The sequence below is a fragment of the Excalfactoria chinensis genome, chromosome 21 (genome assembly GCF_039878825.1).
Source record: "Excalfactoria chinensis isolate bCotChi1 chromosome 21, bCotChi1.hap2, whole genome shotgun sequence".
NCBI classification, from domain to species: Eukaryota; Metazoa; Chordata; class Aves; order Galliformes; family Phasianidae; genus Excalfactoria; species Excalfactoria chinensis.
Genome location: NC_092845.1, coordinates 702,344 through 725,943, shown reverse-complemented (window position 1 = coordinate 725,943; position 23,600 = coordinate 702,344). Strand labels below are relative to the sequence as shown.

The following is a 23,600-nucleotide window of genomic DNA, read 5'->3' as shown; positions in this document are numbered from 1 at the left end:
AAGTCCAGATAGATGATATCAGTAGCTCCTCCCTTGTTCACTGATGCAGTTACACCACCAAAGCCATGTGGTTGGTCAGGCAGGACCTGCCCTTGGTGAGGCCATGCTGGTTGTCCCATATCGCCTCCCTCTCTTCCATGTGCCTTAGCACAGCTTCCAGCAGGATCTGCTGCACCATCCTCCCCAGCACAGCAGTGATGCAGCCAGGTCAGCAGTTCCTCAGGTCATCCTTTCCACCTTTATTTTATAAGTAAGATTGATATTGCCTTTTCTCCAGTCACCAGGGACTTCATCCTTTTTTATCTCTTATGACCAGCTTACCCTAGTTGAGAAAGCAACCACTTTAAGAAATAAGCTTTCATCACACACAGCACAGAGTCGCTCGCTCTTTATTAACAGCTTTCCACGTTTACGATGCGTGCAGGAACTGAAGCCACCTTTTCAAGAGCCACAACACTGCACAGCGCTGGGACTTGAAGGATGCAACTGAGTTCTGCAGACAGCAGTGAGTGCAGGCACTGCTCCAGCACCACGCAGCACTACTGCAGGGCCACATGCAGCTGCGCAGTGATTTCTTCCCCAAAGCACAACTGCGTTGCTGACACGTCCTGGCAGCCCTGCTGCAGCTCTGGAAGTTTGGGATGTGTTACCAACAAACACTGAGCACCCCTCGAGCTACCGCTTTGCACGGAACCTGCTGTGATTGCAGATGCATCACAGGGAAGAGGGCAAACCTTTGGGGCTGGGGCTGCTCCTTTGTTTCTATGTCACCCTCAGTGCACACACACTTGGTCTTGCTCTATGCCTTAACTCTCCAGCAGATTTTAATGACACTTGTCCGGGGCATAAATGGCATTAACAGCTTAGCACAGGGACTATCTATGTGGGTAAGGCAATGTCAAATGGAATGTGGTGCTAATTTCCACAGCACTACTGCAGTGCACGGAATAATGAGTGCTTCTGCAAGACAGACAGTGAACTCTGACCTAGAGGTTTTAGCTACCCGGCAGATCTGCTCTCCTCTTTGGATGGGCTGCTTCTACAGCCCTCTACTCTGTAGTTTGTGAGCTCATGCGTGCAGAAGGAAAGAAAGGAAGGAGACAGATCTTGCTCCCTGGGCCAACAGGTCTACAAAAGCAATACAGTGTGCAATTCAAAAGCGTTTGCTTTCCTGATTAGTGTAGCAGTGGAGCGGGATAGGCAGGACCAGGCAGTTGTGAGTAGTTCATGGACCATGGATTTCTCCAAATGGTGGATAACTCAGGGTTTTGGTTTTCTGCCTGTGATGCAGCCAAAGGCAGATGAAAACACTGCCCAAGACAGCAAAGCCAGTCAGGGATCCCAGCAGAATGGGCACCAGCATGGCAGAATTAGGACCTGGAAAGAGAAGTCATCAAGCTGTGAATAACATTAAGGGAGAGAGAAAGGGGGTTAAAACCCGTTCCTCTTTCCAGCATACCAAGCAGGGGTGGCTGCTTCTTTCCATAGAGCAGTCTGAGCAAGAGCCATGCCCATGGCAGGAGGTTGGAACTGGGTGATCATTGAGGTCCTGTCCAACCTCAGCCATCCCATGGTTCTGTGACGCTATGAATGGGTAGTGCCCCCTCAGACACACTGCCTGCTTTGCCATAAGGTCTCAGCAGTCAATACTCTTTGCAAAACAATAAATAATTAAATACAGCAATCAGACATAAAAGAAACAAGTGACTCTAAGAGATGGTGGCAGTGAGCTCCGGAAGTCTGTCATGCTCATGATGTGCCAAATTGAATCCCTCTCCATTCTAACAGCTGGGCAACATCTAATTAACAGAAACCAGCTGCTGCATTTCCACTACGGATGGGAAGAAAAGGGAAAAAGCTCCATAAACTGAGCTGAGATTTCTGCAGGGTAGAACTGCCAAGGGGGAGACCCACCTTCTGCAGGTTTGTACTCTAAGCTGTCTGCTGCTCTCAGAACTGGGCCAAATGAGACCAGGTTGTGTGGGTTTCTGTGCCTGTTCCTGTCCCCTGGTGGGGGGAGAAGCTCCGCACCAAGAAAGCAGTCCTGGAAAGAGATGGGGAGCACTGAGCAGAGCCCTGCACAGCCCTCATAGCACTTCCTGCCTCCATAGTGCTGTGCCTCTTAAATCCATGGCATGACCCACATTGAGTATGAGCCACTGACATGGGTTTGGCAGGCAACCCATCCCTGAACCTTGCCAAGCATGGGGGAGGAAGTCTAAAGGTTCGGAAAGTGCTCAGATCAGCAAAGGAAGACCCTGCCCATGTACCTGCTCACAGTCTGTGTGGCCCTGCAGACAGACATTGAGCTCACAGTGCAGATAGGCTACGGAGTGATTCAGCATCTGGAACAGCTGGATGGTGAAGCTGGCAGCTCCGAACTCACTGCTTGGCAGTAGCTGGATGTGTCTGCACTCAGCTGGCAGCCTGGCAAGGGCAAACAGAAAACAGCTTCAGCTTCCAGCACTTCCCAGGTAAGGACAGGGAAGGGGCAGACACTGCTCTGCATAGGCTGCCTGCCAGGTCCTAGGCAAAAAAAAGTCCCCAAAATGTCAGTGTCCCAGCCTGGATGTGTGTCTGCTGTTGTTTCTTGGAGGTCAGTTGTGCTGAAACCTCTAAAAGGGGTGCAGTGCTGTGGTTCTCATTGCTTGACTTAGATCAGCAGCAGCACAGGGGTGAGCTCTCACTGCAGCCCGGGTCTCCCACCTCCGGGCTGCTCTGCTCCCGGGCTGTGTGCTCCCACAGGAGGAAGGGCAGGAGGATGCCATACAATAATACTGCACAAGAAAGTGGGTCAGGTTATTTGTATGGGTCAAAGTGTGAAGGAAGGACAGCCGTGTGTCTTACGGTGTTGATTCCGGTTACACGTCCCACCCCAGCCCCATCTGGACCTCCTGGTGCCATACCTGGGCAGTGGGCAGCAAACAGTGCTGGGGCCCTGCAGGCTGCTGGATGGTGTCACACAGCAGGAGCGGAGCTGCAGCACAGGCTGGAGGCTGCTCTGCACAGCCACGAGAGCTAGGAAGGAGTCCTGCAGCTCCAGGCTGGTGTCTGCCACGGGGCGCAGGGTCATCTGCACTGTGTAGTTCCCAGAGCCACAGAGCTCATCACTGACAACCGCAACGCTGCAGGGGAAAGAAGAAACCAGCTGAGCCCAGCCCTGCTATGCAGCTGCTCAGTGCTAGGGTTGGTTTCCTGGGTGAAACCAAACAGATCTGTGAGGTGTTTGTTTGCAAACAAGTTGAATGAAACGAAGAGCAAGTAGACCCTGGTGTGACCTGAACCACCTCCTGCCTCCACACAGCCATGTTGGGAAGATCCACATGTTGCTGGCCTGTCTCATTGTGCCATCAGACGCTCCCACATTGCAGAGCTGCATGTAGAGCTGTTTGGAAGGGGAGGCAGAGAGTCAAAGGCTGCAATGCAAAAGAAAGCTGGGTCTGCAAGGGCAGCGCTAACATCTGAGATGTAGAAAGATTACTCATGTTTTTAAACACACTTATGAGGTCACTGCAGAATGAACTGAGTGCTCTTAAACCAGCAATACATCATGCCCGTGCTGCTGAGCCCATGGAGCACTGTAGATGTTAACCAACCCCCCCACCCCCACGCTCTGAGTGCACAGCAGCAGCTCCTGCACCAATTACCCGCTCAGCACGGCGCCCTCCGGCTGCACGGCGCTGCGGCGGCGGGGCTCTCCCGGCTGTGACCCCAGCGGTGTGAGGTCGGTTATTGAGCCTTCGGCTGCTTCTTCTGTCACCTCGCGGGGTCCGACCTCCTCCTCCTCCTCAGTGCTCAGCGGCAGCCCTACAGCCGATCCTGTTGTAGGCGGCCCAGGGTGCTGCTCAGCGGAGCTGTGTGTCTCAATCACGGCTTCTGCAGACGCAGATTGCACTGGGGCTAAAGCAGCCTGGCTGCCCTGTGCTGCTGCAGGGTGCTGCTCCGGCCTCGTGTCAAACAGAGCAGTGCTGCTTCCTGCGGGTGTTTTCCTTGCACTCGAGCTGACTTCAGTTGGCTTTACATCTTCTCCCACACTGCCCTGTGTTCGGGTGCTCCGATCGTGTTTCACGGCTGATGGCAGGAGAACGTGCACGGCCACTGAGGAAGGCAGGCCTGCAGAGGACCCGGTGTACATCCTCGGATGGGTAACTGCAGCCAGCAGCTTCCCAGACGTTGTTGTTTTCATGTGAGCCTCTGCTGAAAATGGTGACAGCACCGGTGTTAGCGTTGGGGTCTCCATCACGGCCGAGGGCTTGGGCACGGCGGGTGTGAGCTCCAGGTGCTTAGCAAGGTCGGGGCTTATAGAAGAGGGTGGTGTTGGTGCTGCCCTGGGATGCAGAGCCGCTCCCGGACCGGCGGTGCTGCCCGCAGCTGAACCGCTCCTTTCGCTGCCAGTGGGAGGCGCTGGGGATGCTGGTGCGGTGCTGGGTTCAATCCCAGCCGGTGATGGCAGCCTTTGGAGCGGCTCGGAGCTGCGGGTGCTTTGCGGTGTAAACTGCGAAGGTGCAGGGCTTGTGGACACCCTCAGTGGGTAATTCGTGGTCCTGGCTGAGCGCAGACACTCAGCGCACTGTGTACGGGCAGAGGACGCTGTGGGGGCTGAGCCCTGCCTGGTGCCTTGCAGTGCTGCCTCCTTGCTGGGCTGAGCCTCCACTGTCCTTGCGATGGCCAACGGAGGCTGGGCTGGGAGTGGGGGATCGGGCAGCCCCACCGCTGGCAGTGATGAAGAAAGCAGCTTCCCAGCTGTGAGAGGTGCTGTGGGGGGGCTGCGGGGGACACGTGCAGACATCGCCGGGATGTCACGGCTGTGCTCAGCAGTAACTGCGTTCACACCTTGCTGGTTGGTGAACAAGAGGGTTTTGTGTTTGCCTTCACCCCCAGGAGAGGGTCCACCCTGTAAGCCTGGTCTGTCGGTGGGAAAGAGGATAAATATGGGCTTAACCAGGATTAAGCTGGAAAGACTCAGGTTTGGTAAGTTCCCAGGATCTAATAACGAAGAATTTGACACTGTGAGGATTTGCTGAGCAGAAACCAGAGTCCCAGTGCTGATATTTGGGAGCTGCATAGGCAAAGGGGAATCCTGTGTGGGAAGCAGGCATAGCATGCCATCGGTATTTCTAAGCAGGAAGGACAAATACGGGAGTGATGGTAATACGTTAAGGTGATCGGTTCTGACAGCACTGAGGTTTGTGGTAGATGTGTGCTGTGACGTTCCCAACTGCTGCACCAGGTGCTGTGCCAGGTGTGCTGGGATCCCATCAGAAATGGCAGCCTCCCCCACCTTGGGGTGTGCAGTTGTGTTGGGTTGGTTTTCCTGAGCAGGAGGTGGGTGCAGAGACTTGGAATGAGCTGAAGTGGGTGAAGTTGGTATGTGGAGTCCTTGCCCAGCAGAAGTGGGGATGCCAACTAACTGGGATCCGGCAGAAGGAGGAGATAGACCTGGTGGCTGAAGTGCTGCATCAGGGGCTGTGTGCTCCAGGGTGGATGTGCCTGGGGAGAGTGCAGATGTAGCTCCTTTGGTCTCTGTAGTAGTTTGGGAAAGGTTTAAGGTGGACATTTGTGACTGACTTACTGAGGATGCACTGGCAGAAACCTGTGGCTTCTCAGGGAATCTTGATATTTCAGGTTTACTTGTCATCTGGTGATCAGCATCTCTTTGCAAAACCAGGGCTGTGCTTCCTGGAGAGCTGTGGGTTTCTTGGGAGGAGTGGTGTTTGGTACAGCTGAGGGTCCGGGGCAAAGGGAGAGGCTGTGGTCTGTCAGCAGCATTAGTGGGCTCTTGAGATGGAGTGTGGGGTAAATCACCACGATCCAGGGCTTCCAGTGGCATCAGTGGGGAAGAGGAGTGTGCATGGCCCTGCAGAACGTCCTGCAGAGCAGGCAGCTGGGTTGTGTGTCCAGACCCACTTATGACGGCAGCCGTTGAGTTCCTGCCTTCGCTGCTTGCCGTCTCTCCCTTCAGAGGTAAAACAGGGGAGAACTGACCAGCTGTTGTCTGTGTCGTTCTGGAATGAACTGCAGTAGAGCCCCCTGAAGCTGGCCTTGGTAGGAATGCAGAAGTGGTGACCTTGGCACCCACACCCCGAGGCTGTGCAGCTCTGCTGTGGGGCTGTGCCTGGGGGCTTGTGTCTCTCGGCCTTTTGCTGGTGGGAGGTGCTGAGGGTGGATGCATCACCATCTTCTCTCTGGTGGGAGATGGAGATGCTGTTTCTTTTCTGGGAGGACGGAAATGTACTGTTGAAGTCAGAGGAGACGTTTCAAGACTTGGTGCCTCCCTCTGCTGGATGCCCGGGGTGGACAAGGCAGGAGCACCTTGCTGCATCCCTGCACTGGGGATGGGCTGAGGGGTGTCAGCACCAGAGCTGGCTGGGCTGGTAATGGTGGCAGCCCTTCCTGAGGGATGTGGGTGGGTGGCAGCCTGTGACCCCTGTGTGGAGATGGGGCTGCTTGTGCTGCTCAAGAGCTCATTAGGAAACGGCTGTCTGTCCTGGAGCTTCACAGCTGCTGCCGTGTGCCTTTGGTCAGACCCCTCCACACCCCTCACCGGCTCCACTGGCAGCGTGGCTGTTGCTCTTGCAGCCACCTCTGTGTGGCTGGGAATGAAGTCTGCTGTCATTTCATTTGTAGGATCGGCCGCCGGATTCTGTACGTAATTGGTTGCCTCACCCAAGTCATCTTCTGTGACCGGCAGCAGACTGCTCCCAGATATCGGTTGGGTTTCTCCAGGAAGGCTCAGGTCTGCAGCTCCAGCAGGATGGTGCTCAGCTCTGGGGGCACCTGGCAGACAGAAACAGCTTTGTCTATTTCCTTGTCCATCAACAACCAACAGTTTGCAGCAGCACCTTGCAACAGGCTGAGAGGGAAGCGGAAAGTTAGGGAAATGCTTCAGGAATAGTGAGCAGAGTAAAGGGAAAGCAAGAAGCAGATATTGCAAACAAATGGATTCTGGTGGATGATGGAGACCGGGATGTTAAGTCTATAACAATTTTGAATTGTGATTTTGTACAAATAGATGGAAGCTCCATAGCTTAGCTCCAACTCAGCAAAGCAATACAAGTGTCTACAGATGTGCAGGAACTCAAATTCTTTATAGAATCAAAGTCTCAGATAAGGAAAGTGCCCCATATACATAAACACACCTTCTGGGGGGACCAGTCTCTGCTGTGAGTGACAGCAGCCCTAGGAATTTGCTTGAGGCACAGCAGCATTGCAAACTCAATTTGCTTTCATGCTGTCTAAAGTACTTGGCCAGGCAGCTGTTCCCAAAGAAGGTTGTGTTCACTCATCCCCTTACCACACACCTGAGACCCATGGCACTACATGCAGCACTGAAAAGAAGGTGGAAAGGCAGCAAATGACATCAGGTCAGAACGCATCACTCACCAGACAGATCCAACAGCTCCGATGCAATCAGAACAAAAATGGGAAGCAGGTCCTGCATTTTGTGAAGCAGCTCCTGAGTCACCCCAGTAATGATGTGTTCAGAGGAGGCAACTCTCTAAGCAGCCATTGCTGCCTCTCAGCAGAGAGCATTGGCTGCGTTCGTTCTGGAGGGGCAGAGTATTGGGTTACTTTATAAGAGTTCAGGTCAGGCAGCAACCAATAATCTTGGTTAAAAAAAAAACCAACAGATATTCTGAAGCCTGGACCAATGGGAATCAATTGATTTTTAACAAAAGAAGACACTGTGCTCGCGTGCATGACAAAGATGGAAAACCTGCTTGTGAGTGTGAGAGGCAGTTTGTGGGGCAGCACCTCACAGATGAAGAGAAGTTCATTGTGCCACCTGAGCCAAGATCCAAAGTCTGTGAGCCAAACACAGAGGGATGAGCCTGGATCCCAGGTGGAGGCCCCTCATAAAGCAAGCTGCCCAGCCCTATGAGCCCAAATAACAGCCCTCCTCCCCATGAGCCCCACAGTGGAAGGAAGGAGGCCACAGTTCTGCTTCTGCCAGTGCTCCAGGTCTGCAGAGCCCCACCAGGGTTTGTGCCCCATGGCTGGGGGTGGCACTGGGTGGGCTTTGAGTTCTCCTCCAACCTGAGCCATTCTATGCTTATGATACAATTTAAATTTGAATAACAACAGAAGAGAAGGCCAGGGGCTTGTTTGGCAATCCTGTACATCCCTATTTCCTTTAACAGCAAGCCCTTCTTGCAAATGCTCACCTGTAGCTGATGAGCAGCATCACACAGGTGTCCTTTTAGCACCAGGCACACAAGCAAAAGAAACTCTGGGAGACAGGAAATTTGGAACAGTGCAGGCTGAGGAGATGAGAATGTTATCACATAGCTGTGAATGTTGTGAGTGCAGTGGAGATGGCATATAGAACAATGAGCAGCGTTCAGATAAGCGGCACAACAACAGCTCAGAAGAGCACTGTAAAAGACACCGAGGAAGAGGCGATCGCTCTTGAGGGGAGCCAACAATAAGGCATTATCTGTCCTGCAGCAGGCTGATGAAGTGCAGCCCAGCAGACAGTCCTGATCTGCGCTGACAGCCCCACTGCCCATCCCGCTCCATTGCTCACCAAGGTCAGCTCCTTCCCACTGCCACAGCTGTTTGGGAAAGGCACGTATCCCAACTGGTACCTGGGGCAGCCAATCCTGGAACACAGGACCAATGTTTTGGGGTTTCTTGGTAAGACGATGTTGGCATTTCTCAGGCTTAAAGTGCAGTACTGCTTATTTGGGCTTGACTGCTACACAGAGCTATCAAATATTTGTTACCCAGCTTTGGCTGGGTGTAATTTAATGGAAAGGATTTATAAAACACAGTGAGATTATTATACCCTTCACTTCCAGGGAAGAAAAAACAGGGGCAAGAGAGATTCCTTCCTCTAAAGTGAGAAGATTCAGCTGTTGTTCTGAGAAGAAGATGATATCAAAAAGGAGATGATATATAATTTATAGGCTGCTGTTCTAAAGGGATGAGATTATATACGTAGACCACCACAAGCATCAAGGAAGCAACTGGAAAAGCTGTTTCAAAGTCACGCACGACTGACTGTGCTTTGTTGTAAATGTAACACATCTCTTAGTTTCCATGTTCAGAACTAAGGCTGAAATGAAGCATCACATTTATGGTCACGTCCTTGTCTAGTTGAAGTTCTGCAAGCTTGTACTAGAGATCTGTATGTAGGTTCACCCATTTATTTTCAAAGAGAACATCTGTTAAATTTGATGGCCTTCAACCAGCAGTGCTCACTGCTGCTTTCCATGAAGGATCTGCAATGGATAACCTTTTCAGAAGCATTGAAGACATCCACTAAAGCCGTGGGGCTTTGATTCACGGATGATTAAAGCACACTTCTGGTGCTTTGCCTTCATGCTAAAGCTCTGTTTTATAGCAGGCAATGAACTTCAGCAATAAAACTGCTACACTTCAGTGCAGAAAGACTGTTCTTCAGACTGAACTCCTCTTTATATGATTTAAAATGTCTTTTTGGAAGGATACTTAAGAAGAGCAATGCGTTACTGCCTTTCTTTGCAGGTCACACTTAACTTGGCACTGCTCTTAATTCGTTATTGACCTCTACAGTAAACACAGACGTGGAAAGGATGAACCATTTGTGTTACGGTCTCTAACAATTAGAGATGAACACAAGAGGCCATGAGAAAGTCCTTAGGATCAAGAAGGTCAGCAACTGTTCTTACTCCACTCAGATGTAAAGGGCAAAGGGATACGGCCAAATTTACAAAAGTAATGCTGCTAAACGAGGCCATCCCTAATTCACTCATTAACCTCATTACCATAAGTTATCACTAAGACACGCAGCTCACTAAATTAGTATGCTAAAAATCAACATATTTAAGCAGGTGGCATCACACATGCAATATCAAAGCATAATGTAGCCCCCAGGAGGCAAGGGATTGTTTCTGTTTTCTTCTAAGCTCTGGGCACTGACTCACACCGCAGAGCAGATGACCAATGGTCAACAATTAAGCAACAAGAAGCCTGGCCCTCAGAAAGGGCAGCATCATTTACTGAAGTGAATATGAGCAGAGCAGAAGTTGTTATTTTCAGCTGTTAGCCCAGATAATAAACTATCTTCTTTCTCCTGATATTTATATTGATATCGTTTCTCAGGCTTCAAACACTTGAAAGCAACTGAAAAGGTTATCTGCTTTGAATGAGCTTTATTAAGAAAAGAAGAAAACATGGAACAGCAAGGGATATGAACGGCATTTATCAAAGCTGTCTGGGGGCCGTCAGGAGCTGTGCACGTATTTCATAGAGGAGTTGAGGATGGCCATGCCATTGAGCTCCCGCAGTTGAAAAATATGCCTGAAAAGACAAAGGGAAAGTTTGCTGAGAGCTGGGAAGTGACTAACAGCAAGATTCTTAAGCTCCCACCGCTCTGCTACACTCCCTGACCAAAGCATCAAGGACACTGAATGCCTTAACAACTCCTGAAGTGACATGACAGAAGGTTTCTAAGTGACTATTCCCCGTGAAAAGAAAGGCCAGAGTTCCAAATAATACTTGATAACTGTTCATACAGGTGACACTCTGAACCACCAGAGCAAACCAAATAAGGTTTTCATATCCCTGCAGTGCTTTCCAGAGCTCAGAGCAGATCCTTTCCTGCTCATTTGGGGCTTCAAATGACACAAGGTACTTCTGGAACTTCAGCATTATCCTTTGCGTTACCCGTTGTTTTCTGCAGTGGTTCAGGAGTGGTTCAGAAATGTGCTGGAACTCAGTTCTTTTAACAAGAACACAGCTCTGTGTCCACCTGGCAGTGTGCAGCTAGCTGGGGCTTGGCACGCTCTTGGCAGGCAGCAGCACAGACATTCTGTGCTGACATTTATACTTCTGTTGTGCTTTCATTTCTGACCTCTACAAGCTTAACATCACTCTTCCTCTGTCCATTCTTCTAGTACAAGTAACATGAAACAATGCAAAATGAGCTCCTGGAAGCAGTTGGAGTGAGAGAAACAAACAATCCTAAAGCAGGACAGTGTGGACAGTACAGCAAGTGGGAATTCCAGCTGAAGGAAGAGTGACCTTTCATAGAACACTTAAACTTTTACTGCTGCCTCTGCATGGAACTGACCCACACTGGTTTGGTGTTAATGGATTCCTCACTTTCCTTCCTGTATCATGTCCCAGTTCCCATATGGGTTCATATGTCTGTTTTCTAGAACTACCGACCAGTAACAACTGGATGGTGCAGGAGAACAGAGTTTTGTTATCACTGGTTTTGGTGTTTGGTTATTTTTTTTGCAATACCTTGGTTCTGCAACACACAGCTTCCCCAGAGCAATTGCTGCATTCTCCTGCACTGAAGTTCTTGCAGCATCACCACCAGCGTGTTTCAACAGAGCCATCACAATGTTGGAATTCAGTAAGGATGTCGCTGCTCCAGGAACAACGAGGCACTGCCCAAGGCAGAATGCAGCATTTCCCACAATCATTTCACTCTCTGAGTCCAAAAGCTTCAGCAACACGCTGAACTCTGTGAACAAGAAAGATTTCATGCATACAGTGCGCCCAGACTTGCTCAAATAGCACCAATATCATAGAATCCTTTGACATGGCAGGGACTCATCCAGTCCAACTGCCCTGCAGTGAACATTATCTTCTGCTGCTTTAATCTAAACAATAGAGCAGAACCCCCAGCACTGTTCCACAGGGAGGATATTTTCCTAGAAAACCTGGAAGAACAAAAGCATTGCTAAAAGCATTGCTCCACCAGAGTCAGGACGCCAATTGCTTTCTCCTCTTCACCTGCCTCGACATCTGTGTCAGCAAATTGCATCTGCACCCCAGGAGGTTCTTCAATACAGACTTTGTGTTTCTCCATTTGTTACACATTCCCCTGAATCTGGACGTGCCGCCGTTGCTGCTTGCTGACTAAGAAATCCTGCACTGAGATGGGTTTTATAGCTCAATTCCAACAGGAATGAATCTCCTAGCAGCAGAGCTATGTCTGGGCTGGCAAAATGACGACAAAAATAGTGACTTTTCAGAAGGTGAATATCCAGAGTTTTGGTGAAAACAAGAGAGAATTGCTCTTGCTATCTGAGGAAATGGAAGCTTCATCTGCAGATGACAGTGAAACTAATTTGGGTGTACAAAAGGAAGATGATGCTCTGAGAGGCTTTTAATGAGTGAAAATCCTTTGGGTTCAAGCAGAGCTACACAAGCTGACAATTTCTTGACAGGTTCAACCATTTAGATTGTACTTAAGTATTCCCTGTGGTAACTGCATAAGCATTAATTGAATCTGGATTTTAAAGCAATCTAAGTACTGTTATACCACACAACTAGAGGAAATATTAGTAACTCAAAAATACTCCGAGACACCCACCTGTCTGATGCTCGCAATCTACCTCCTCACCCTTCTCCTATTAATATGAGGCCAAACGTTCCTCCAACGTTTCTGCCCTCACAAAAAAGCATTTCAAACCATTATATGGATGTAAAGGGCAGTTTCTCTAACTCAGGCTTTCTATCTGATGCACGTTTGCATCCACGCAAACTAAAGACCGTTAAGCATTACTTAGAAAACATGACAGAAGTCTTGCAAGAGTAAAACAAGTGTTTATCTCTGCCCTAGAAGGGAAGAAGGTACATGGATAGTGCTGAGATTCTTGCATTCTGTCTTTAATTAGTGAAGCTGTCACTTACTTTTATCTGACTTCACCACCTCTTCTTGGGCTTGTCTGCTACTTCTTGTGCAGATGGAAAGAACCTTTATAGCATAACTGGATGTGGTCTGTCCTCCAGCCTAGATTTGGATTAGAATAAAACATAAACTAATAAACATACAGTCCGAGCCCCAACTTACTCAAGGTTACAAAACCTTGAGTAATGTACCACAAATACAGCTGTTCGCTATGCCTAAGACCCAAATAAAGACCTCAGAATGAACAGACACTGGAAAATAGAAGAGAAACCTCTCTCCCCTGTCAGCACCACACACAGAGAATTCTCTCAATCTCTGGAGCCCAGTTTCTTTCAAACAGCTCCGGTGCTTGCTAGTTACAAGAGTTAGGCTGTTATGTTTCTTTTTAAGGCTGATTTAATCTGTAGGACATCAAGTCTGAGCCATCTGCACAAGGCTACATGGATACATATCCCATTAGGTGCACAGATACACAGCTAAATGGGGCCTACAGACATATTACATGTATATACTTAGGAACACATTCCTCCCTGGCCTGATTCAGCACTCACTGGTCATCAGAGGAAAGGGCTCTGCTGCCTTTCAGTGGTCCAAATTTTATCACCCTGATCTTAAGCTTTAATCCTGCAATGGAGCCTGCAGTGGTGGATTCCTACTTTTGCAGGTCCCCACAAGTAGAACCTTAGGAGCATCTGGCACATGAAGAAACAACTGAAAAAATTGGGATGCAGACTAGAAGGCAGCAGTTATGCTCCAGACTTGTTGAAATTCTGCTAGAGAGCCCCAGCACTGATGGAATGGATGCAGGCACACGTGAGTGACTGCACAGGTCTTTCTCCTCAGGAAAGGCGGCTGAATGCAGGGGCAAATTAGGTTTTCTTTAGAGACTTGGAAAGAAAAAACCAAAGTGAAATCAGTGGGATTACTTTACCTTCAGGAATTTGATCATTTTCTTCACCACTCCTCCTTTCACTGCTTCTTCTACTGCCAGTGAGGATGCTGCCAGGATGCGACTCAGCACTCCAGTGGCTCTCTGAGTAAGAAAAGCGTGGGAGAAAAGAGAAAAAAAACACAGACATTTATTTGTGTGGACTACTTTATTTAAAGAGTTTTCAAATTATTTTGGTTTTGCAGATGGCAGAACAAACCCAAAGTCATTCAAACAACAAAAGGAGGAGTTTACAAAAATGGGATGAAGAACATCTTTAGGTCACAGCTTTTTTTGCTGCTTACTGGAAAGTGAGCTCAGCACAGCTCCTAAAGGCCCCGATATCGAGGGAGGTGACACCAAACTACAATCAGGACATTCTTTGCATACTTATTTTTGAAACAAATTCCACCAGCAACAACGCTGAGTCTCTGATAGCACATAAAACAGATCAGAACAGTTCATGTGAGTTCAGAGAGGTGAAGAGACTCCCAGCTGAGACCACATCTGCTTCCACCCATTTGCCTTGAATAATGACTATACGTGGGAGTTACACACCATCAGTAGGAGTACAATGTCCTACAAATGATTCACAACAGGAACTATAAAAAGGAACAGCTGTTAAACACCCAAACTGTTCTTGCTCCTTTGATTCCAGAATGATTTAACGCTTTGCACTGTAAACCATCCAAAGGATGAAACAATTTGTGCAGGCTTCCACTTTGTAGGTTTCAAGGAAACACTGAACATCTCTTGTATCAACTGGAATAGCAAATAATCCAAGTGGTGCGTTATATTTCTTTTTGTTACTCCTACTAGTACTCAACCTTTGTTTTCAGCTTCAAAGCCTAACAGAGAGGCTTGCACAGGTCAGGAGCTGGCACTGAAGTGTTTGGGTCTGATCGATAAATGTGATCTTTCCTTACTCCAGAGATATCTACTTACTGTCACAATTCTTCCATCCTGATCCCTGAGGAGGGACATGCATCTGCCACTGATGTCCACTGCAAGGCACTGCAAAACAAAGCCAAGAACTCAAGAACAGCTGACTGACAGAAAGCATTCAAGCAGAAATGAGTTGATAAACTGTTATAAATGGAGATGGGGGCACACGTGGCCCTAAGTTAATCACTCTTCAGCAGTTGCTTTTCTTTAATGTTAAGTAATTTTGGGATGTGCCAAGCAGCTAAAACATTCCAGAATTGGAGACCGATGCAAAACAAACCATTTGCAACATGATGGCATGGTACCATCTATGTCTCACACTGCATTTGTGTCAAAACTGTGTGTCTGTGGTGAATCATAGAATCATTACAGTTGGAAAAGCCCTGCAGCATCACCTCATCCAACCATCCACCTACCATCTCTAACCCAAGTCCCTCAGTACCACATTTAGATGTCTACACAGGGTGGTGTTAATGGACATTCCTGACATTTTTCTGCATTTCAGCTTACTTGAACTGTCAAGGATCCTGACTGGTAACCTTAAACACCAACAAAAATTAACTGAACACCAGCAAAATCTAATGCTGGAGCCTTAGGAGTGCGCCTCAGCACCTGAACTGTGAAAGAAGGCTGTACATCCACATAGCGCAGTCGTGCTCCTCTCCTGGTGCAGGCTGTGAGGTCCATGCTGTTCTGTGGCCATTCCCTCCCTCATTCAATCAAAATGTTCCAATTAAGCTGCAGAACTTTCATGGGTCCCATTTACAGTAATGAAGGAGGAAGGTGCTCCAACTGCTCAAAATATTTTGTATGGCCAAAAAAGCAATCACAGTAAGAAAGCTACCAAAGAACACCTCTGGTCTTGTTTACCTGGATGACAGAGTTTGATTCAAGCAGTAAGTTCATCATGAGACCCAGCACTACAAACACGCACTCCCGATATTTGGGTGTGCCAACATCAGCACATCCATCCTATGCACAAAGGAGAGAAAAGTGTGATCAATTCAGACGTTCATCATCACTGGGGGAGGCACACACACATCGCACAGGCGCCATTTTCAGGGGCAGCAGGGAAGAAAACACTGCTGTAGGGAGACACCAAGCTTCCTTACCACCAGCTGCAAGCAGGCTTGCCAGCACTCAGTGCACTCAGCCATCTGTACTCGGATGGCTGCATCTGCACACAGGTTCCCCATAATGCCAATGCAACGTGCAAGGGCTGCCTGGTCCACCAGCTTGGCTGAGGCCTAAAAATGGAAGAGCAAAAGAATAAATTAATAACAAATTATAACACACAGGTGCTTCTGTCTCTCTGACTGAGATTTCAGAATCTTTCCCAGAATCATAGGATGGTTTGAGTCGGAAGGGACCTGCAAAGGCCACCCGGTGCCATCCCTGCAGTGCACAGGGACACCCACAGCTCCAGCAATGCTCACAGCCCCGTCCAGCCTGACCTTGGCTGTGTGCAGGGACGGGGCACCACCGCCTCTCTGGGCAACCTGTGCCAGTGCCTCACCGCCCTCAGTGCCAAACCTTCTTCCTTACATCCAGTCTCAATCTCCCCTCTTGTAGTCTGAAGCCATTTCCCCTTCTCCTATCACAACAGAACCCCCTAAGGAATCTGCCTCCTTCCTTCTTACAGCCCCTTTCAATACTGGGAGCGGTTGTAATGAGACATATTACAGAAGAACACGTTGGAAACACAGAATTAAGACCTTCCATACCAGCAGTTGGGTGAACAATGGTAAAACAGATGTGGAAAACGTGAGGCGACACTGTGCTTTGAACCTGTTGAGGATAAAGAAAGCCATGTTTGGACAGTTAGAGCTTTAGCAAAACAACAACAACAACAACCAAACAGAGAAAAGCAACAGAATAGCAACATACATAGAAGGTAAACAGAGTAAAGAAGGCAAAATGGCAAAGAAGGCTGGCAGCCTCTATCACAAGGTCACTTAGTATTTACTACTGTAACCAATTTAAAAAAAATGAAAAAGTGCAAGTTACTTTTCCTCTTGAATTAAATCCGACAGGATACTCATGGCACTGCTAGCCCTGGAATCAGTGCTGTTGACAAACGTCATCAATATCTGCAGCCATCTGTTATTAATACATAAAGAGACAAAAAAACTGTATGTCAGCTTTGGCCAAATTATTAAAGACATTTGCAGGGAAGAAGATCACTGGTGATGACTGTGTGCTTTAGAAGGACGTGCTGAGCAAACCCAGCAGTCTTGGGGGGTGAGTGGGTGTTTTAACCAAAAAGCTTTACAGGTCTCAGGATGAACATTGCATGCAACACAGTGAAGTCTGTACATCTGTTGGAGAATCTGTTCTGTTTATCCACCAGTTTAAACCTTTTAGTGCAAAGTAGCACATTAAAAATTTCTCCTCTGCTTAACAGGTAAATTGGGGAATGGTTTTAAACTTGGAAGAGGGTAGATTTAGACTAGATACTGGGAAGAAATTCTTTATTGTGAGGTTGGTAAGACACTGGAGGAGGTTGCCCAGTGGGGTTGTGAATGTCCCCTCCCTGGAAGCATTCAAGGCCAGACTGGATGGGACTGTGAGCAACCTGGGCTAGGGGGAGGTGTCCCTGCCTGTAGCAGGGGGGTTGGAATTAGATGATCTTAAAGGCCTCTTCCAACCCAAACCATTCTACGAAGGAAATAGCAGGACAAGAGCTAAGAGGTAATGGGCTTTTTATTTCTCCACTTAGCCAGATGAGGAGAGAGCAGCTGCTGGAAAGCATGAGCTATCAAGAGGCAAACAATGTAAGCTCTTACTGGAGTGCGAGGGACACACCCTTACTGGTTTAAAACCCATAATGATGCTTCAAAGTTACACCTCTTCAGAAAGAAGTGCCTCCTGCTTATTTCCACAGACATCTCCAGGAACCAAGTCTGTTTTCTCCATGCACCTCACTCCCACTTCTGCTCTGCTTGGTGCTAGTGGAGCGAGCTTTGGACCTCTGCAAGCCCAGGGTTAAGGGAGCCCTACCAAATTATAGTTGCCTTTGTTACCTGGATAGGTCCTGGTGCCTGACCAGCAGTCTCCTCCCATTCTCATTATCTGAATAGAGAGCAATTAGTGCCAGCGTCTCCTTTTGGATCTCCAGTACACCAGAACACAGCAGTTCCATCAGCTGTGCATTCACATCAGGGTGAGTTAACAGCAGCCGCTGATTTTCTTCTGAAAAAAGAGGGAATCTAAGCACAGTGTCACAGGCATGAAATCCCCACCATCACTGCTGCTCTCACTAACTACACACTTCCTTGTGAATCCGCTGGACCCAGCAACACACAAGTCAGCAGAGGTGCAGGCACCAAGCACTCTTCTCCTTGTAGCAGCCTGCACCACTTCACCACTCCATCCCGCTGCTAACCTCCCTGCAGACCTCAGAAAACCGACCCCTTAATGCTGATGCCAAAGGAATCCACCCTTCTCTAACAGCATTTCTGCTTTTTACAGGTAGAACTGCTTAAAAAAGACAAAACAGATGTGATGTTATCTTAAGAGCCAGCAATAATCACAGGGAATTGACTTTCTGCCCCTTCAGCATATGTAAGATGTGCACAGAAACAGGCTGGAAACTCAGCCCTGTTCTGAAGCGCCTCCCAGCAGAATAGCTCCAACCCCCATAAAGCTTTGCTGACAGCAAGGCCTAGACCCAAGTGCTCTGGAAAAGCAATGCTGGTACCAAACAACAATTCTAGTGTGTGCCATATTAACATGAACAATGATTAATGTTGATCACATCTTTACCATTCCCAGTGCAGACAGCTTGCCAAAGGGAGAGAAGAGAAACACAGAGATCCACTTCAGCAGTGCTCTTTCTTTCTGCACAGAAGTTCCTAAATGAGAAACATTAGCTTGCAAAAAGAACCCAAGGCAGATGAAACTATGAGGGTTAGCTCTTTGGCTGGGAACACTGGGAAAGCCTCACAGCAATGAGGATCTGCCATACAAACACATAAGCTCATAAGCTCTGACAGCAGCTCATTAGTTAAACATTTTCAGACCTTGAACCAGACCTGCTTTCCAGACAACCTCCTCCAATGGCAGATTGATGTTTTACTGAACCTACAGCACCCTGAGCACACACAGAGCTCCCGCAGTCAGTAAGCAACACAAGTAGCGCATTCAGTTCTGCACTGACATGATCGTGGTGAGCCAGGGTGTGAGAGCATGGTGCAAATCTAGGAGGACACCCTTTTCCAACCAGATCACACTGTTCTGAACCAACTTAGTTGTGCCAAATTTTCAGATCACATCTTTTCTGTGGATCTTGCATCTGTCATCTATCAGGCAAGAGATCCCTCACAGGACAAAGTTTAGAAAGCAATTGAACTGGATTTGTGTCTTGGTCAATAAAACACCATCTAATGGCTGCCCAGAACACACAGCAGCAGAGAACACAGGTCCCAGAGGGAATCTTCCTCCTCAGTTACAGGACTGAAGGGTTTTATAGGTTACATTGCAGAGCTGAGCTGAGACATTTACTGATGCCCAGCCAGACATACTTAAGGCAACTACACTTTTGCATCAGCTGTTTTCTTACAGTAAGCTTTAACAGCTTTGCTCTCACCGTTAGAGATAGGGGATCTGCACAGAGATAGGAGATCAGAGACAGGAGCAGAAACTCATGAGTCCACTGAATCCAAGAGAGCCCTATTTGTTTGGGTCAAATACAAGTCAGTCTATTCAGACATTACAACCAGTTATTCCATTATCTTGTGATCATTTCATCTGCATTTCGTGAGGCGATTGAGTTTCTTGAAAACAACATAGTCACTTCCTCATGCTATAACGTGCTACTGTTCTCTTCTGGAGGGCTCTTACCGTCTTATGACCTTGTTGTCATTGATGATACTGAACCCATTGTTTGTTCTAAATAAAGTTTGCTCAGTGCCTGAAAAGAGGCAGAGAGAAAGAAGTCAGCTCCGTGAGCCATCTGGCCGACTCGCCATGGTGAAGGCAGACACCTGCTCTGCTGCAACACAGCGATGAAGGAAAAGGTCACTGGATCAACAGCTTTGGGGAAAGGAGGTTTGCATTGTGAAAAAGGGGAAAAACTTCAAGAGCACTTGAAGCAGAAACAGCTTTGAAGTGGAAGACCACTCTAATTGATGCCTGGTGCAGTGGAGAATGATTGACTTCATTTTCAAGAGTTTTTATGAGGACTTAAACAGGAGATTGGCCTTGCAAATCATTGCTCTTCAACAGAGAAGTGCAAACTTTTCAAAAGTAATTTGAGACCTCTTAAATTATAGTGACAGGACAAGGAGGAATGGCTTTAAAGTGAAAGAGGGGAGATGTGGGTTAGATGTGAGGAAGCAATCCTTTCCCCATAGGGCGGTGAGGCGCTGGCACTGCTGCCCAGAGAGCTGTGGGTGCCCCATCCCTGCAGGCACTCAAGGCCAGGTGGGATGGGGCCCTGGGCAGCCTGAGCTGGTGGGGGCAGCCCTGCCCACGGCTGGGGGTGGCACTGGGTGGGCTTTGAGGTCTCCTCCAACCTGAGCTATTCTATGGCTCTATGACATGACCAAACCCTTAAGAAGTATCAACAGCTCAGCTACAGAATTGGTTTAGCTATAAAAAGAAACATGGAAACATCCACTGTATACAAATGCTGAAATAGCAAACACTGTCATATTTTTGTAACAGAGGAATAGGTTTTTGGTCTTTCAAAAACTACTGCAGTCGTATTCATCCACCCAGGTTACAAACCCCCATGGAAACAAGGTTTGCATCACACACTCACACTCCTTCATGACTCCTGTCAGAACTTGGATCCCTCCTGTGTAGTAGAGGATGTTCTGGTCGGGCCTGTCGAGTTTCTGCAGCAGATCTTTTATGGACAGAGCTGCATGTTCTCTGGACTGAAATGCTTTCATCGCTCTGTCTTCCTCTTGCATTCTTTTTTCCTCCAAGTTAACCTCGTTCATGCAATCTTGGAAAGCAAAAGAAATCAAAGTAAGTTAACAAAATGTTCTGATTAGAAACCAAGTGAGCAGCAAAACAGACACTCCTTACCTTTAAATAAACTTTCCTTTTGGGGATCAAGCTGTAAGAGCTTCTGGTAGCACTGCCTGGACTTAACTCAGAAAAGAAACAGGCTCTTATGTTCAAAGAAGAATAAGGAGGTTCCAACATCCCTGGCTGTCAGTTCCTGGCCTATGAGAGTCTTAAAGTCTGAGGAAAAATATTTACAGAACGAGGCAAACCAAAGCTTTGATATTCCATTATTTTAACAGTTTTTAGCTCCCACCAGGACTTCAGACATGGATATGGAGCGGAATCATTTGCTTGACATTCAGCATCACAGAAAGAAAAAGAAACGCTATCGCCATTAGTACCTTTCATCTTAACAGTTCACTTAATCCAAAACGCAGGGAGGTTTTCTCCTTCAGAGGTGACGTGCAGTCACTTCTTATTGCTTTGCAGTTTAATACCATCGCTGCACAGAGCGATTTAGGATAAAAGAGAAGAAATACACTTTGCTCATTTGTCACCAAGTGGCGACAAATCCCCACCAGATAAAGCACTGAGCGCAGCACTGCCTCTCTGCCTGCAGGCTGACAGTGCAGCTGCCACACATCCTGAGCAGACCATCAGAAAGGACACAAGCAGAAAGAAGGGCAGATTTTAGAATTATTTGTCTTTGCAGGAGGACAGATTTTTTTTCAAGCTCCATGTACACATTTGTCTGATGCAAAACACAACAGATTAGTCCCTTTCACTCAAATCACATCAAAATCACAGGAACAGTCTAGCAGATAAGAATTAGTCAACTCACCTCATCGTAGTGCTTAAGCGCCAGGTGAGCTTTCCCCATTAAAAAATAGGCTTTAATGCACTTTGCATTGCACTGTGTTAAAAAAGGAATTTTACACAAAGTCTTTAGAAACTTCAAGTATCTCCCCCCAGTATATCCCCCCCTCCATTACCATGCCATTTCCTTACCGTCAGCTGCTCACAAACACTTCTGACCACAGAACAACACACTGAACGTACCTTTAATGCCCACTCGCAATCACCGATGGCTTTCCCATATTCATGCATCCTCAGGTAGGCCTGAAATACAGCCAACAAAGTCCCTTTACTAAGCCTCAGTGTCAAGCAACACCCATCACCTCTTGTGAAACTCCCACAGGAAGCAGAACCATCCTTTTCAGGCTCCATGCCACTAACAGAACACCAAGAGCTGCATTCTGGCCAGCAGCTCACTCCCTCACTGACCTGTGCTCTGTTGGTGTACAGCTCCGGCATGTCCTTCAGCTTCTGCAGGCCGTCAGTGTACCTCTGGGCAGCTGTGCTGTAGTCCCCTTTCCTGAAGGCAACGTTTCCCTCCTCCTTCAGAGCTGTAGAACAGCACACACACACTCCAAGTAACACATCTGCATTTGTTTTGCCCCCATGCAGTGACACATCCCAAAGCACACCAGCTGGGTACCTCCCAAAGGCATTAAGCTGGAAGAGCCCTTGGTGATTACCATTTGCTAAGCGCTCATTTCTCTTCCTTCGTTTAGCTCGTTCTTTTGCATCCTTCTCCAGAGCAGCCAGGAAGGCCTCTGAGAGCCGGGAGGAAAGTTGGCATTTTTGTTAGGAAAGATTAAAAAAGAAAAGTTTACTTTGTTAAAAATCAAACTGCGCATAAGAATAAAAAGTCACTTCTAAGGTGCATCTGAACCACTTCTCTACAAAGAATCACAGATTTCATTGAGCTGGAAGGGACCTTTAAAGGTTGTCTAGTCCATCTGCCCTGCAATGCACAGGGATGCAGACAACTCCATCAGGTTGCCCAGGGCTGATCCAGCCTCACCTTGAAAGTCTCCATGGCTGGAGCATCAGCCACAGTGCAAGAAGATCTTAAGGAAACACTTTGGAAATTAAACTGGAATGAGAAAGTCACACACTGACACATCTGAGCTCTCAGGTTTGTACTTCCCACAGAGCAGCTCACCTCCAGGCAGGCATTTCTTTCTTTCTGAATTCAGAACAACCTTTAACTGCATACTGCAGTGACAAACTACACCAACGGCCACGCTCAGCCACACGGCTATGAACCACAAATGCATTTCTAGATGTGTCCAAAGAGTTTGCCTTCACTTTAGTGGCAGTGGAACGAGGTCTTGCGTGAGCTGAGAGCAACCCTCAGTGCACCACTGCTACAGCAGACAGAGGGTGCTGAGGGCTGCAGGGAGCACTGCCTTACCTGTGTGCATTGCCTTACCTGTCTGCACTGCCTCACCTGCGTGCACAGAATCCTAAAAAGAAAAAGAGAAATAAAGCACATGTAGGTTTGCATATGGATAATTCAGTGGAATCCATAGCAGCAATGGAACAGGTGGTGAAGTATGTCTTCACCAGAAGGGAGCTTACAGGCAGGAGGGGATGCACTTTTTACATGGTCTGATAGTAATGGCACAAAGGGGAACGGCTTTAGAGTGAGAGAGTGGAGATATGGGGAATATAGACGTGAGGAAGCAATCCTTTCCCCATAGGGCGGTGAGGCGCTGGCACTGCTGCCCAGAGAGCTGTGGGTGCCCCATCCCTGCAGGCACTCAAGGCCAGGTGGGATGGGGCCCTGGGCAGCCTGAGCTGGTGGGGGCAGCCCTGCCCATGGCCGGGGATGGCACCGGGTGGGCTTTGAGGTGCCCTTATGCATCGCCGCAGTTGTTCTGCTCGGCAGGAGCTGAAGTTGCCCCACACGCATTATTCCGGCCCACAAACCCGTACGGGGTCGCTGCGCGTGTTGATGACCGTCCTGTCCGCTCTGTGCCCGCCGTCCTGCCGCTCTCGGAGCCGTCGGTCCGTTTCGGCGATGGCTGCGTCCCGCACAGCGGTGTCCGCAGAGCTCAAGCCCTGCACGAGGCGGCCTGCGGAGAGCCGAGGAAGAGGCGGACGCGGAGTTTTCCATTTCCCCTTCCTTCTCCCGTCCGTTTCGCCCACCCCGCTGCCGCACTCACTGATGTCGTCCACGCGGAGCAGGAAGCGCTGGAAATCCTCCTCCTCCTGCGGGTCGGCCAGGGCCGCCATGGCGGGAGGCCGCAAGTTGCACAGCGTCTGCGGTGTTGCCATGGATACCACGCT

The 23,600-nt window shown here is 48.4% G+C and overlaps 3 protein-coding genes across 8 annotated transcripts; all 3 read right to left on the bottom strand.

The window, feature by feature from the left end:
* Nucleotides 1-373: 373 nt before the first annotated feature.
* Nucleotides 374-5,461, bottom strand: LOC140261378 (uncharacterized). Its single transcript, XM_072354722.1, has 5 exons — nucleotides 3,648-5,461; nucleotides 2,907-3,125; nucleotides 2,271-2,427; nucleotides 1,915-2,044; nucleotides 374-1,377 (listed from the first exon to the last, which is right to left on the bottom strand). The coding sequence occupies exons 1-5, from the start codon at nucleotides 5,102-5,104 to the stop codon at nucleotides 1,226-1,228; spliced, it is 2,115 nt and encodes a 704-aa protein (XP_072210823.1). The 5' UTR covers nucleotides 5,105-5,461; the 3' UTR covers nucleotides 374-1,225.
* On the bottom strand, nucleotides 5,259-7,524 carry LOC140261344 (uncharacterized). Its single transcript, XM_072354649.1, has 3 exons — nucleotides 7,384-7,524; nucleotides 5,440-6,777; nucleotides 5,259-5,314 (listed from the first exon to the last, which is right to left on the bottom strand). The coding sequence occupies exons 1-3, from the start codon at nucleotides 7,439-7,441 to the stop codon at nucleotides 5,259-5,261; spliced, it is 1,452 nt and encodes a 483-aa protein (XP_072210750.1). The 5' UTR covers nucleotides 7,442-7,524.
* TTC12 (tetratricopeptide repeat domain 12) lies at nucleotides 7,392-23,600 on the bottom strand. 6 transcript variants are annotated; one of them, XM_072354719.1, is made up of 21 exons: nucleotides 23,477-23,600; nucleotides 23,241-23,386; nucleotides 22,741-22,774; nucleotides 22,001-22,078; nucleotides 21,747-21,868; nucleotides 21,522-21,581; nucleotides 21,304-21,375; nucleotides 20,541-20,601; nucleotides 20,269-20,457; nucleotides 19,347-19,416; nucleotides 18,270-18,358; nucleotides 17,528-17,696; nucleotides 16,512-16,604; nucleotides 16,229-16,292; nucleotides 15,617-15,751; nucleotides 15,375-15,476; nucleotides 14,505-14,573; nucleotides 13,563-13,664; nucleotides 12,634-12,733; nucleotides 11,233-11,458; nucleotides 7,392-7,547 (listed from the first exon to the last, which is right to left on the bottom strand). In XM_072354719.1, exons 1-21 carry the CDS (start codon nucleotides 23,586-23,588, stop codon nucleotides 7,520-7,522), a joined length of 2,121 nt encoding a protein of 706 aa, XP_072210820.1. In that variant the 5' UTR covers nucleotides 23,589-23,600; the 3' UTR covers nucleotides 7,392-7,519. The 6 variants fall into 6 exon arrangements, with proteins under 6 accessions (XP_072210820.1, XP_072210817.1, XP_072210818.1 ...); XM_072354716.1 differs by lacking the exon at nucleotides 7,392-7,547 and adding an exon at nucleotides 10,123-10,284; XM_072354717.1 differs by lacking the exon at nucleotides 7,392-7,547 and adding an exon at nucleotides 10,123-10,284 and having other exon boundaries at nucleotides 17,528-17,693.

What these genes read in the sequence shown, in the direction of transcription:
- LOC140261378 (XM_072354722.1), bottom strand. Translation starts at nt 5,104, where the DNA reads ATGCTATGCCTGCTTCCCACACAGGATTCCCCTTTGCCTATGCAGCTC. An exon ending in GTTTGCTGCCCACTGCCCAG is followed by an intron (nt 2,428 to 2,906) that starts GTATGGCACCAG and finishes TGCCCTTGCCAG; the next exon opens with GCTGCCAGCTGAGTGCAGAC. An exon ending in GCCACACAGACTGTGAGCAG is followed by an intron (nt 2,045 to 2,270) that starts GTACATGGGCAG and finishes ATCTCTTTCCAG; the next exon opens with GACTGCTTTCTTGGTGCGGA.
- LOC140261344 (XM_072354649.1), bottom strand. Translation starts at nt 7,441, where the DNA reads ATGCAGGACCTGCTTCCCATTTTTGTTCTGATTGCATCGGAGCTGTTG. An exon ending in GGAGCTGTTGGATCTGTCTG is followed by an intron (nt 6,778 to 7,383) that starts GTGAGTGATGCG and finishes TCTGTCTGCCAG; the next exon opens with GTGCCCCCAGAGCTGAGCAC. An exon ending in TGCAGCACTTCAGCCACCAG is followed by an intron (nt 5,315 to 5,439) that starts GTCTATCTCCTC and finishes CCTCCTGCTCAG; the next exon opens with GAAAACCAACCCAACACAAC.
- TTC12 (XM_072354715.1), bottom strand. Translation starts at nt 23,588, where the DNA reads ATGGCAACACCGCAGACGCTGTGCAACTTGCGGCCTCCCGCCATGGCG. An exon ending in TCAACACGCGCAGCGACCCC is followed by an intron (nt 22,775 to 23,246) that starts GTACGGGTTTGT and finishes TTTTCTTTTTAG; the next exon opens with GATTCTGTGCACGCAGGTGA. An exon ending in ATTGCGAGTGGGCATTAAAG is followed by an intron (nt 21,376 to 21,521) that starts GTACGTTCAGTG and finishes TTTTTAACACAG; the next exon opens with TGCAATGCAAAGTGCATTAA.